This window comes from Arvicanthis niloticus, chromosome 12 (assembly GCF_011762505.2).
Source record: "Arvicanthis niloticus isolate mArvNil1 chromosome 12, mArvNil1.pat.X, whole genome shotgun sequence".
NCBI lineage: Eukaryota > Metazoa > Chordata > Mammalia > Rodentia > Muridae > Arvicanthis > Arvicanthis niloticus.
This window is the reverse complement of record NC_047669.1, coordinates 1,334,580-1,349,108: the sequence shown is the minus strand read 5'-3', so window position 1 is coordinate 1,349,108 and position 14,529 is coordinate 1,334,580. Positions and strand designations below refer to the sequence as shown.

Genomic DNA, 14,529 nt, shown 5'->3' with positions numbered 1-14,529 from the left:
TTAACTGCTGAGTTAAATAAAATCTTTGACATATGTTCATTTTCTATTGCCTAGATGGTTATTCTACAGCCATGAAGTTACTTATCAGTAGTTATAAGTTGCAAGGTAGGTATGGCTTAGTTCATCAAATCTTTGGCTCTCAAAAATCCTGACTGCCACTACCTTGGTTTATCTAGTACTTAACTTGATTTTTTTTTTTTCTTATTTTGATTTTTCTTATGTCCTGGAAGCTGGTCTTTATGGTGTTAAGGCCTAGATAACTGTTACCTGACTAGTCTGCCATTTTGTACTGTAAACAAAATTACAAGGAAATTTTCTCACATTGTTTCTGCTTTTACTAGGAAACTTTCTCATGTGCAAGTTGATTACATATTCAATTATGTTCTAATGCCCTTGGAAACCAATCACAGTAGAAGTCAGTAGAACTGCTTTGTATATTTACCTGAAATAAGCTTAGACCTGAGTCAACTGTTATAAGCTTTATAAGCTGCCCCTAGGATGGACCCCAATATAAGAGAGACATCTATCTGCATCTATTCAGAATAAGACTTTCATCTTAAGTACGGGTTGAGTAAAGCTTAAGTTCCCAAGACCTCCCTGGGAACTGTCATCCTGCTTGGCAGAAAGAGACATGTACGTGGGTGACTAACATCCTGGTTAACAAATTAAGACATGAATGTTAGACAAGGCAAGTCTCCTGCCACAGTTGAATACACCAACCAATGGGAGCAGGGTAGGTGTACCACAAAGACATGTTCCTAAGGAAGTCCCCTATCCCTAAATCCTGATGGTAGAATAGCTTGGCGCTGATGTTTGTGGATTTTAGGCTTAAAAACCTTGTAGGATCTTAACACAAGATTACAACCAACTCCCAAGTCTGGATTTGTAACCCTTGATCAATCTGTCCTGAGGCATATAAACTATCCCTGTCCGACTGAGATCAGTTTCATGTGGTTTGTGAGGTGACTCCAACAATGAGTGGAGACAATGTGTTTGGGTTTAGAGCTGCTGACAGTTAGGGACTAAGTTACCTTCCTGTTACTGTGATAAACACAATTACCAAGCATTTATAAAAGAGTCTATCTGAGCTATGGTTCCAGAGTGATAAGAGTATGTCATGGCATGAAAACATGGCAGCACGGCAGAGGCAGGAAGCCGAGAAATAACATCTCAGCCACAAACACAAAGGAGTTAGAGCAAACTGGAAGTAGGCCTAAGCTATAAAACTTTCAGGGACCACCCCAGGGAAGAACTTGCCTCAGTCAAGGTTGCATCTCCTAAACCTCCTGAAACAGCACCAAATGACGACCTCTAAGGTTCCACAGAGTCTCACATCCCATGTCCTGAACTTGTCCCACTACCTCCTCCTTCACCTCAACCAAGCTCTAGATTTGTACCAGAACCCACCTAACTTGCATCTATTCACACAAAGGTCCCTTTATGCCACCTCCACCACCATACCCCATACCCAGATTTCCCATGTCCTCCTTCAGGGTCTAGCCTTGTGAATAGTCCCTACCACGTTCTAATCATTTTTTCAAAAACTAGCCAGATCTAGCCCAGGTCCTACAGCCTAGTCTGGCCAGCCACCTGTGCCTGCATATCAGCTGACCCCTCGGCTTCAGTCAGGACCTGACCTACCCATTCACAGACCACTCTGTGCCATCTCCACCACCCCACTTCATATTCAGACTTCCCATATTCTCCTCCAGGATATAATCTGTTGAGTACTCCTGACTTTCACATACACAGCATGAGTCTTACTTACAACCAAATGCAGCAGCCTACTCTGTTCTTCAGGGCTGTACTGGCTGGTGTTGTGTCAACTTGACACAAGCACGAGTTATCACAGAGAAAGGAGCTTCAGTTGAGGAAATGCCTTATATGAGATCCAGTTGTAAGGCATTTTCTCAATTAGTGATTAAGGGGGGAGGGCTCATTGTGGGTGGGGCTATCCCTGGGCTGGTAGTCTTGGGTTCTGTCAGAAAGCAAGCTGAGCAAGGCAGAGGAAGCAAGCCAGTAAGTAACATCCCTCCATGACCTCTGCATCAGCTCCTGCTTCCTGACCTGCTTGAGTTCTAGTCCTGACTTCCTTTGGTGATGAACAACAACATGGAAGTGTAAGCTGAATAAGCCCTTTCCTCCCCAACTTGCTTGTTGGTCATAATGTTTGTGCAGGAATAGAAACTCTAAGACAAGGGACTCAATGCAAAAGAGCTATATATAGGTTTGGGCCTAGATCTAACCTATCAATTCCCAACCCATATTGTAGCCAACCTTTCTACTCACTCCTGTCTTCTGACAAACTCCAGGCTTGGGCCATGAAGCACATCCTACCTGTCCACTTCACTTCAATCCACAAAAGCCAGTTCTAACCTCTAAAACCAACATGTCCCACACTTTTTCTTCTGCCTCAACCTGCTCTGTCCACAGAACTAAAAAGGAAGTCCACATGCCCAGATCTTACCTCAAGAATACCAATAATATGAAGTCCATATCTTCTTTCTCAAACCTACCAGTCTTACAGAAATGCTTGCCAATGAGAATTACCTAGATGAACTCCAAGATACAGAATGTAAAAGAACAATCTTAAGCTTCATCAAGAAATCTGAAGCCTTTAAAGACGGCACAATGAAATCAAGGAGAATAAGCTTAAGTAAATGCCCAGAGTAATGCCCAAGAAAATACAGATGGAAACATGATAGAAATGACAAAAATAATACTTAAAAAAGAATTCAATCAAGAAACAGAAACACTGAAGACTCAAACTGAAATGAACATGGAATTGAAAAACACACAGCCCAAACAAAAACCCAAAGGAAAGCAGTAGCCCACCTTTGGTACCTTGTGGGTTCTTCATTCTTCTACCCTGCTCCACCCCATAACATAAGGTAAAAGAGAAAAAGGGAAAGAGAACCTTGAATAAAGTCACAGGTCAGAAAGGGGGTGGTGACATTATTGTTAGACTACTTCCTACTGATTAGAGGTGTTGAGTTCCTTGGGGTAAGTTCAATCTTTGCCATCAGTGTATCTAACTTCCTCCTCTTATTTCTTCTTTGCACAAGATTACTTAAACTAAGACCAACAGCAACCAACAACCCATAGCACTCTTGGGAGCCCTAGAATTCATAGACCATCCAAAAGGTCCCCAGAGTTCCAAATGTCACACAATTGTAGAAACTATTTGCAGCTGTCAGAAATCACACCCCTGCCAGAGCATGAGGCACATCACAGTAGCTTCTGTGGACAATCTGAAGCAGCCACATATCTCACACCTGGCATTAAAATGAAAAGGTGTTCTCATAATATTTCTATGTTTTTAAGAAACCAAAATTCCGAAATTGTCACTTCAGAAAACCAAACAAGCAGAATGGATCAAGCAGAAGACAGAATAACTCAAAGACAACGCTATCAAACAAATGAACGAGAAGCATGAAAAAATTTTAAACATAGGAAAGGAAGACACAGAAAATGTGGCACACTATGAAAAAAAATGAAACCTTTCAATTACAAGAATAGATGGGGTAGAAGAATCCCAAGTCAATGGCATAGGCCAGATCTTCAACAATATCATAAAAGAAAACTTCCCCAATCTGAGGAAAGATACATCCATACAAAGAATACCAAATAGACAAGACCAGAAAATAAAGTCCTATTGGCATATCATATCACTAAGCATATTGAAAAATGAAAGTGTGTTGAAGTCAGCAAGAAGAAGGAAAAAAAAAACAAGTCACATATAAAGGAAACTGCATCAGAAATCAGAAATAACAGCTGATTCTTCAATAGAAACCTTGATAGCCAGAAGAACCTACTGTTGTTCTCCTTGGTTAACCCACAATCAGGGGGAGAAGGTAAATCCCTACTGCTAAGCAAATCATGTACTTCAGAAACAGGATCTAGAGTCTCCTGAACTGGAGCTGACCTCAACGTCCTCTCCCTGAGGCCTGGCTTTCATCCAAAAGGTACCATCCAGGTTCTCAAAGGAAGAAGACAATGAACACTCTTACCCTGCTATGATGCTTATGAAACACATCAATAACAAGCATGGCATGATAACCCTAAAAGTAACTAGTGGTACACATACATTGGTGTTACCAACAACTCCATAACTGGACTTAAGACCCACTCAACAATGGGAAACCATGCCTGATACTACAAACCTACATACCCTGGTATTACCAACAGCTCTATAACTGAACTTAAGACCTCAAAAAAAAAAAAAAAAAGAAAGAAAGAAAAAGAAAAAAGAAAGAAAGAAAGAAAGAAAGAAAGAAAGAAAGAGAAAAAAAAAATCTATAAGAACTCAATGATAGGAAAACATGCCTGGTACAGAAAACCTAGCTAACTAATCAGTACCAGCAAAGTCCATGTTACTGGAGGAGAACCTTTAACTACAAATTTACTAATCCAAGATAACCTCTAACAGCCATCTATAAACATGCGTCCTTCTACCCACAGTAAGTGTAGTCTTCAACCTGCATCAAAGAAACATCTCTCAGCAATAAACAGAGACTACTACAGAAAACACAACCAACCATAATGCAAAAATGTTGGGCCCTGTCCCAGTAGAAACATCTATAGAGTACTACGACACCTAAGGCTCAGGAATACTGCAAAAGAGACAGCAGAAAGACTGTACTAACCGGAGGTTAGGGGCGTTTGCAATGATATGTCTCCTAGCAATATTGGAAGCTACACCCACAAAGACTTTACCAACATAATTGTCCTAACATTAGCTGAATACGGATGATACCAATGAACATGACAAACAGGACAGAGAGAAGCCTGAATGACCTCAACTGTACAGAAAAAAACTACAGGTAACTAAGAAAAGCTGGGAGTAGAAGTGGTCTTCCCAAGGACAAGCACACCAATTAGTTGTCCATGCCAAACGGTCAGACATGATGACACAAACAAGTAACACTATAGAGACTCAACAGGTAATATTTAGGAGTATATGAGTATATGCATATAGGCATGTACTAACTGTTTGTGAATAAACAGACAATGTACTTGAAGGAGAGTGGGGAGGAAAGGAAAGGGACAAATCTTGTACTTAAATTATAGTATCAAAAAAAAAAAAAAAAAAGCTTCAGTTTCCTTCCAGTTTATAAAATATTAACAAATCATCCAAGAAATGACAAAAGAAAATCCAACCAAATACACTTTAATTATTCTGTGATGGAACTTTACAAGCTCAAAAAATACTAGTTCAACTTTATTAGCACATTCTAATTTTATTTATGATACTTTTCCCAATTTCTGTAAAACTTACCTGATAAGGTTGAAGCATTCAGGTACCCATCAAGGCAGGGGAGAATGTCTTTGTAGTATGGCTGCATTGTAGACTTGTCAATGTGAACTGACCACTCTTTAAGGGCATGTAGACCGATTTCTGCCAGTGGCATATGGCTCAGGCCCAGCTTGAAAGCCATCTATATGTCAATACAAACAGGGAAAATTGAATAGAAATGTAAGACCTAAAAAGGAAAACCCATCAATTACTCTTATTGTTTCTAATTCATATGCTTTCTATTGTTAGCCCTGAGAAACTAATAAAAGTAAGTTGACATAGTTCAAAAGACCAGAGGAAAACAAACAACAGCAGGCCATGGCTGGGGATCTACTATAGGCTTTCAACACATGCAAGACCCAACTCTCAGGTCAATTTGTAGGAGAGGAGCAGAGCAACCTCTGTTATTAAAAACCTACTAGCTAGGAAGTGTTCAAGTTCACTGCTAGGTGAGCACCTGCTTTAACTTGACATTTCCATGTCTTCTAGGAAATAAAGTGATGATCAAAGTTAAAGGTATACTCAAGAAAACACACCTACCTGCAATGCAGGAATGTAGGCTCTAACATCAAGTTCAATGATGTCATGTGGCAAGGACAGAACAAAGGTTAAACAAGAGGCCAACAGTTCATCCTTGTACTGCTTCATTTTAACTGATACCTTAGCAAGAAAAAACACATAAAAAAGCTGTGTTTCAGAATACAGTTTACAATTTGAAAATTAAAAATATTCACCCTCTTCTTAAATGTGAAAAACAAGCATGCAGCTTGTCATAACTTCATTTGCTTAAAAATGCGAATTTTTAAATGCTAATTCCCAGAAAAAGTTAATTTGTTTAAGTACTTATTCCTCTTTATATAAAGCTTTTTCTTTTTATAAATTTTAAAAAAGGGGTGAGACATGATCAATATACATTATAGGTAGATACAAAATGTCATAATGAAGCCTATTATGAATAATTATTTATTAATACAGGCCAATATATTGTTATTATATTTGAGTTGTCATCACTCAATTGAACTATTTTCCTGAGAATTTAAGCAATTTTTGAAGCAGCGATTTCCTGTGTTAAGCTTTTAGAACACCTTACTACCAGGACAAATGTCATCTCAACATTTGCCTACCCTAGAAGAGAGGAATGGGAGCTCAAGGACAGCCTAGGCTACACTTCAAGACCCTGTCACATAAAGTAGCCAGAAAGATACTTCTGTAAGTAAAAGCACTTGCCATCAAGTCTGACAAAGTGAGTTTGGTCCAGGACACACAGTGTGGAAGAAAACTGGCTTTTGCAGGTTGTTCTCTAAACTCCACATGTGCCATATGCACAGGTAATAAGTAAATTTAAAAAAAAAACAAAAACAAAACACAAAACGCAAAAAAACCCCACCACCATCAATAAATTTAATTTAATTTAAAGAATTAAAGTTCTACAAAATACCTGCAAAACTTCACCAGGTTAATGAAAGCTGAAAAATCATTTGGTTTAGCAGGGTACAACACATCAATCAAACATATAAACAAAACCTCACTCCCAGTCTGAATTTAAGAAACCAATTTCCAAGGTTAGAGAGATGACTCAGTGAATCAGTGCGTTATAGAGCTTGCCACCAAGACTGTTGACCAGAGTTTTAATCCACATACTGACATGAGAGAACCAACTCTGGTAATTTATCTAACATGCATATGTGTACCATGATACACAAGTACCTATAAACACGTAAAGAAATGTATTATATCAAAAATTGAAAGAAAAAAATAGCTGGCCTGATGACATATACCTTTGATCCTAGCACTCAGGAGGCAGAGGCAAGCAGAGCTCTGTGAGTTTGAGAATAACCTGGTCTACACAGTGAGTTCCAAGCCAGCTAAGGCTGCACAATGAGACTTGGTCTCAAACAAACAAGCAAATTCAAAACTCAAAAAAAAAATTATAAATAACTATGTTGTTGATAATCATTAGAATTTTTTAAACTAAACATTCATTTTAAAAAGATCCTGTAACACATTAAGACAAATTACTTAACTATTACCTCTTTGCCAAATTTTGCAAATAAAGCAAAACAAGAATACTTTTCTGCATCTTCAGGAGAATGTTTCTGACTCTTTGGGCTAATTCCCTGTCAAACAAAGCAGCAAATTAGTATGTCAAGCAAGAATGAAGAACTTGCACACCCTCATCTCCGAGTTCTCAGTCTTTTTCCAGAGGATCAATCCCTTTCGTGCAGCCATAGTCTAGTTTGGAGGAGAAGAGATTCAGTTCCCAGGGTGCACTCCAACAGACATCAAGTAGAAACAGGGGGTGGGGGGAGGAGAATTAGGGACTGTCCAAAGCCATAAGCAATGGCCAACTCAACTCTATCCCTTCCTCATCTTCTAGTAAAAAATACATTGGCTCTGCCCAAGGCATTTGTGTGACCAGTAGTAGTCTCAGCTGTACAATTTAAGTCATTCTCAAATTTCATGGCACCAGGATACTTAAAGACTTTGTAATACACATCTTGTCGACTCCCGGAAGTGTCTCCCAGTAGGTAAATCTTGAGAATATCTGGGACTTCTAGAGTAATATTTTAGTCCCAAGATCACTTTGAAGAGTTGGTAATCTTATATAATTATCCAGATGCTTAAAATTCAGAGTAGAAAATGCTACTAACTTTTTAAGAGTAGTCTAATTGACATCCACATACCAGTTTTCTTTGTAATTATCAAAATTAGACTTTAAAATTGTATATGCCATAAGCATATACAATAAACTCTATAAACACAAGAGCTACAAAAGAAACACAAGAATTGTTCATGTTCCTAAGAAACACTTACCTCAAAATACTTTATTTTCCTGGCATTTTTCACTGCAATAGAAAGCAATTTGTAGAAACCACTAATGAGTGGCAAGCGTGTAGACTGTAAAACTAACTCATAGGCAAATGAGTACATCCATGGCTCAAAAAAGCTTACTTGTTTCTTAGGAAGAATCTCCCTATAAAAACAAAATATTTAAGGAAAACAATTTTTTTATTGAGTATTTTATTTATTTACAGTACATCTGTCATCCCCTTTCCTCATTTCCCCTCCCTAGAACCCCGTATCCTATACCCCCTCTTCCTTTATGCTTTTATACCATTTTGATTACAGGCATGTATTAAGGTCAGTTCTAGGTTGAGGGTCTAGCAATACAATAGATGCAAAGAGTCGAGGAACAAGCGAGACAATAAACACAAATAGTCAAAGGAAAAGCAAGGCATTAAACCCAGTTACTTGAACACTCCCGTGATCACTGTTTCTAAAGGCTTATCAGGATGACCAAAGTATCTGAGCCTAGTTCCCTATCCTAGTCCAAGGTCATTTTCATGTCTGAAGCCTACTTCCTTGTTCTAGTATAAAATTTAGAATCCCGTCTGAAATTACTTCTTTGTTCTGGCCTAATGTTTAGATTCCTGCCTGAGATTACTTCTTTGTTGTAGCCTACAATTTAGACTCCTACCTGAAATAACTTCTTTGTTCTAGTCTAATGTCAGATTCCTGCCTGAAGCCTGCTTCCTTGTCCATAGCCAATGTCATATTCCTGCCAAGCAGCTCCTTTCCTTGTCCTTGGCTCATGTCAGCTTCTTGCCAAGCAGCCCCAAAGGCTTTCCACCTCTCCCCTTTTTTTATTTCGTTAACAAGACTGAGTCTGTCTTAGGTCATTCTGACAAGAATGCCTTCCTTACCCATCATGGAATATGCATTACAAAAAGCAATGTCATAGGTTGGTAAGGCTCTGTGCAGAATTTTACCTGTCCTTGGCTTGCCAGCTTGTTAATTTAATAATTTTGTCTGTGGGTCCATTTTCAGGTTTAAGCCATGTACTTTGGCTGTTGATGTTGTTAAAGATAAGCTTTAACATGATGGGCAGGAATAAAAGGATTCCCAGGACAATAAGGGTTAGCCTGATCAAGCTATATATGCCAAAGGAAAAAAAATTATGCTATCAATTCTTACTAAGCTGTAAAACTATGAGACATTAAAAGTGATAAGAAATTCCCCTTATAACACTTTTAGACTTTCCAGCACCTTTAAGGATATTTATGCTTCTTTTTTCCTGCCTGAGATCTTCTAACTTTTCAGAAAAAAAAAAATATAAAAACAAAAACAAACAAAAAGGCTAAATCTAAACTGCTAGAAATATTTTAAAAGTTTATAGAAGCAATTTTAGATTATAAGTCATTTACTGCTTTAACTCTTACATTTATACAAGAGATCTCCTCTATTAGAGTTATTAAACAGACTTTCAATCATAAATAATTAAAATTCTACAAAATACCTGCAAAACTCCACCAGGTTAATGAAAGCTGAAAAATCATTTGGTTTAGCAGGGTGCAAGTTAGCAGCTGGATCTGAAGTTGGGATCACCCAGACATCAGCAGTGTTTTCATCCTGAAAAATTGTCCCAGATCAAGAACTGTTCCATTTACCACATCATTCATACAACATAAAACTGTCATAGAGAAGTCTTTATAAGGAAAGAACACAAAAGTGAGAAAGAAGTACTCAAGTCCTTAAGAATTTTAAGAATAATGGGGACAGAAGCAGAAAACCAAAGGACTTATAAGAAATAATGGGAAAAATACAAAATATAAGGTGGGAAGGGCATTATTTTTCCATTTTGAAAGTTTTTGAGACAAGGTTTTACTCTGTAGAGTAGACTACACCCTTGAACTCATGGCAACCGTACTGCTTCTACCTCCCAAAGGTTGAAAGCCAACTTATAGCCAACATAAGGAAAGTGCTGTATTTTTTTAAAATAGTGACAACATCTTGACAGAGATAAACTTCAAAAAAGAGAAAGCATCAATAATGACACATCAGTTTCTAATTGCTACATAGAATAATAATGCATAATAATGAGACAAACGGAAGTTTTAGAAAATACATGATTTATTTATGTATTTTTTGAGACAAGGTCCTATTCTGTAGCCATATGAACCTCAAATTTGCTATGTAGTCCAGGCTGGCCTTGAACTCCATAAGATATAGAATTACAGACATGTAAGGTCATGCCCAGCTCAGTTTTAATCATATTTTTAAGGTCATATCCTCAAATCTGTTATCAGATATAATTTTTGTACTCAAATTCTAAAGTTAAACAACTGTACAAACACAGTGTGGTAGTATATCCTACAATCCTGGCACTTTAGAGTCCGATGCAGGATTGTGCATTGTTAAATGCTCATTCTAAGCTATATAGTGGACGGTATTTCAAACCAAAAATCACAGAGTGAGAACTGGCAAAGGCCTGGGAGACCAGCTGTTACAGATGTGGCAGGTGACACCACCAGAGAATAACAATGCCAGACATGTTCTAAACTGTAGGTAGGCTTGCTAAATAATATGGCTCCAGGAAACATACTCAGGGAAGATGTGTGTTTGCATATATTTGTGTATGCTCTGAAGCAGAGACATACTGACATGGAAATCACTATGTAGCTCAAGATGGTTTTGAACTCCTGGCACTCTTCCTAACTCAATCTCTACAGTACCAGAATTATAAGAGTAAGGCACCATGTCCAGTCCACCTTAGGTGAATGGTCTTATTTTTTAAATTAAGATTTATTTTTGCTTTTATTCATTTATTTTTGTGTGTGCACATGGGGGGTGGGGGGCAGAGGGAGACTACATGTGTATGGGTGCCTGTAGAAGCCATGCTGGATCACCTGGACATGAAGTTACAGGTGGTTGTGAGCTACCTAACATGGGTGCCAGCCATATGCAGGTTTGCTGAGGCAGAGTTTTATTTTGTAACTCAAGTTTGTCTTGGATTCATGATCTTCCTACCTCAGCTTCTCAAAAGTTATCACAAATAGCACCACGCCTGACTAAAAAACAGTACTTTAACACACTATCCATATGAATCACTTTTTGAATATAATTTTGATAACATATTCTATATACTGGATTGCATTCAACAAAAAAGCACCTAAGGCACATGACTGTCACAAAAAACCCCTATTTCCCTTTCTCCCTTGAAGACGGCTATTTTCCAGAGCATGCAAAGAGTTGGTATTAGAATGATGCAAAGTTATTGACAGGCTCCACTAACCTCCTGCTCTCCAACAGTCTGTTTTTCCAGTGTAAGATCCAATTTTTCCACAATCTTCAAAACTGATCTTATAAATTCATCATAGAGTAAATGACTCAGACTTTTAAGGGAGGAATTCACAAAGAGAAATGTTTCATCTCCTAGAATAAAATCCTGTAAATAAAGAAAAATGTAAAGAGTTAAAAAATATCACACTAAAAATTTTATAAGCATTATAACGTGTACTTTCACAGGTATGTGTTTACTGAGGTACGATGGAAATGATATATAAACTGTGACAGACTTGCCTGGAGGTTTAAAAGCTTCAAAACTTAATCTTTTCTAATTATTGTGACATTTTAATCACATAGTATGATTTAATACCCTATACTTGGACATGCATGAGAGGATACCAGTCAACTTTGTCAAAGCATTTAGGTCAATTAGTTTGCGCATGTATGTATAAACATACATTAGTATAATACAGTTTGTTTTCTCTCCAATTTCTCCTTCCTCCCTACATCTTAGTTACTGAAGACTAAATCTTCAGTAAAGGAGGACTTAGTAAGGGTCTCTTCCATCCTAAGAAAACACTGTTCTACCAAATCACACTACAGCCCCTGATAAGTCTTCTTTTGACAGGATCTCATTTAGCCCAAGTTGGCTTCCACCTCGGAGTCACCAGCAACCACATCCCAAATGCTGAGGTTATTTTACATCCAAGCTGTACATCACCACTATACCCATCCACTTGATATACTATTTAAAGCCAATAAAAAAAAAAGAAAGAGAGAAAGAAAAGAAAGAAAAGAAAAAACCCTAAGAATGTATGGCTTTTGATGGGACAAAAATCACTTATTGTAAAAAATTTCTTATCTTAGACAAAATACTAGCCACCAGAAACTAAAAGAATTATCGTCTAGCAACGTACTAGGCAAGAGGCATTATTTTAATACAAGTGATATAATTAATAAATACACACTGACCCCTTAGAATTATTAAACAATCTAGATTAATCTACCCAGCAAACAGACAGAGGTGGGTGTAGCACAGTGGAAGCTTGTAATTAGCATATTCAAGCAGGAGATAGAGGGTAGGGGAGCACAGAGGGGAAGGGAAAGACTCAGAAACAGGCAAAGCAGAGGAAGGACAGACTAAGTGAGGAGAGAGAGGACCTTCACTGTGTAGGAGTGGTACTAAAGGTTAACTTCCTTTTGCGATGCTGATTCTGTGTGCACGTTACACAAACACTCTACTACTTAGTGACATCATTAGCCCTCATTTTACTCACTATGCTTTTACTTTTAACTGCTTTGACTTACACTATTTTAAGTATGCTTTAATAAAAAACTTTTATCAGGGCAGTTGTGGCACACGCCTTTAATCCCAGTACTTGGGACGCAGAAGCAAACTCTCTGTGAGTGCTAGGTATGTTTTACAGAACAAGTTCCAGGACAGCCAAGGCTCCACAAAAATTGAAGCTTTAAGAAAAAAAGAAAAAAAAATTAAAAGTACAATAAGATTCTGAAATAAATATTTTACACCTGTTCTTGCTAGTTTTTATGTCAACTTGACATAAGCTAGAATCATCTGGGAAATAGGAATCTTAAGTGAGCAAATGGTTTCAGAGGACTGGCCCTTAGGCAAGTCTTTGGGCTTTTCCTTGATTGATAATTGATATGGTGATTGATAATTGATAACTATGGGCAGTGCCACCCTTGGGGAAGTGGTCCTGGATGAAGAAAAAGAAGAAGAGCAAGCATGAGGAACAAGTTAGTAAACAGCCTTAATGGACTCTGCCTCGCTTTCTGTCTCCAGGTCCCTGTCCTGATTTCATTAAGGATGAACTATGCTATGGAAACACAGAACAAAACAAATGCTTTTCTCCCCAAGTTGCTTTTGGTCATGGTGTTTTATCATGGAAACAGGAGCCCTGACTAAGACATCTATAACTATGGAGATGTTTTGTTTAGTTTTTCTGAGACATGGTGTCTTGTTGGCTTAGTTTTTAGTTTGTATTTGTTTAGTTGAGCCTCTTAACAAAGATAAGAAGTGGAGTACTTTCAAATTATAAAATTTGGTTGGAGTTGAACACAAGAGTATCAGGAGTTCAAGCTGAATCTTAGTTACATACAACTTCCAGGCTAGCCTGAGCTACATGTGAGACCCTGTTTCAAAAAATAAAAAACAAAGAGGTTAGAGAGATGGCTAAGTAAATAAAGGCATTTGCTCTCAAGCCTTACAATCCGAGATTAATCTCTGGGAATCACTTGGTAAAAGGACAAAACTGGTTATTAGCAGTTGTTCTTCTGACTGCCATAAATGTGTTGTAAGCTCCCCAAATATGAAAAGGTAATAAAAATATATATATTTAAAATTTTACCACCATCTGGTCACAGCCTAAAAGATGCTGAAAAAGATCCACATAGTCTTTATACGTGGGTACTTTCCACCTGCCCGTTCTGACTTCCTCTGAGGCCCAACGGTTTTCAGACCTAGACTCAAAATCCTGGAAAAGAAAACAACATCCAATTATTGATTGGTAGACACATGGGACAGGTGATGTCAGAATATGGTGACTTACAGAATTTTCTAAACTAAAATAGCAACCAATATAAATTCTGCAATAAATAAAAAAAAGACAACATAATAAAACAAAACTGGAAAGGTAAGAAAGTGACTGCAGCCAATGAGAATTTTTAACCCACCTACCTACCAAACCCACTACAAATCATCCCTCTTCTCTTGTGATCCAAACTCTGAGTCCACTCATGGACTGAGAGTTCCTCTAACTTCTATACATTTATATCTTCTCCTGGATTGTAAATATTCTTTGTAAAGACATAGGTATCAGGAATGGCAAGATGCCTCAGCAGGCAAACACACTTGCTACCAAGCCTGAAGCTTGAGTTTGATTCCTGGAACCCACATGGTGGAAGAAAACTGAATCTTAAACATTGCCTTCCATCCACCACAAGCTCACTATAGCATGTGCACACACATACATGCACACAGATAAACATAGAAAGAAAAGTTTTAAGTATATGTAACATTATTTTACTCCTTAGAAGTATATTTATCCAACAGAGGCTGGTATTTAGACATAAACTTCAAAATTTAAGGCATGGGTGAGCTGGACTTGGCTGGAAGATTGCTTGCCTGGTATGCATAAAAGCCTGGT

At 37.9% G+C, this 14,529-nt stretch overlaps 1 protein-coding gene across 3 annotated transcripts in view; it reads right to left on the bottom strand.

The window, feature by feature from the left end:
• Prkdc (protein kinase, DNA-activated, catalytic subunit) overlaps positions 1-14,529 on the bottom strand; it is a 190,736-nt gene that overhangs the window by 148,460 nt on the left and 27,747 nt on the right. For all 3 annotated transcript variants that reach the window (XM_076942501.1, XM_076942500.1, XM_034515287.2), the window contains exons 15-21: positions 13,732-13,857; positions 11,370-11,522; positions 9,594-9,706; positions 8,111-8,270; positions 7,327-7,413; positions 5,837-5,956; positions 5,279-5,438 (exon numbers count right to left, since the gene is read on the bottom strand). In XM_076942501.1, the coding sequence (XP_076798616.1) occupies positions 5,279-5,438; positions 5,837-5,956; positions 7,327-7,413; positions 8,111-8,270; positions 9,594-9,706; positions 11,370-11,522; positions 13,732-13,857 (919 nt within the window). The remainder of the gene's footprint in view (positions 1-5,278; positions 5,439-5,836; positions 5,957-7,326; positions 7,414-8,110; positions 8,271-9,593; positions 9,707-11,369; positions 11,523-13,731; positions 13,858-14,529) is intronic.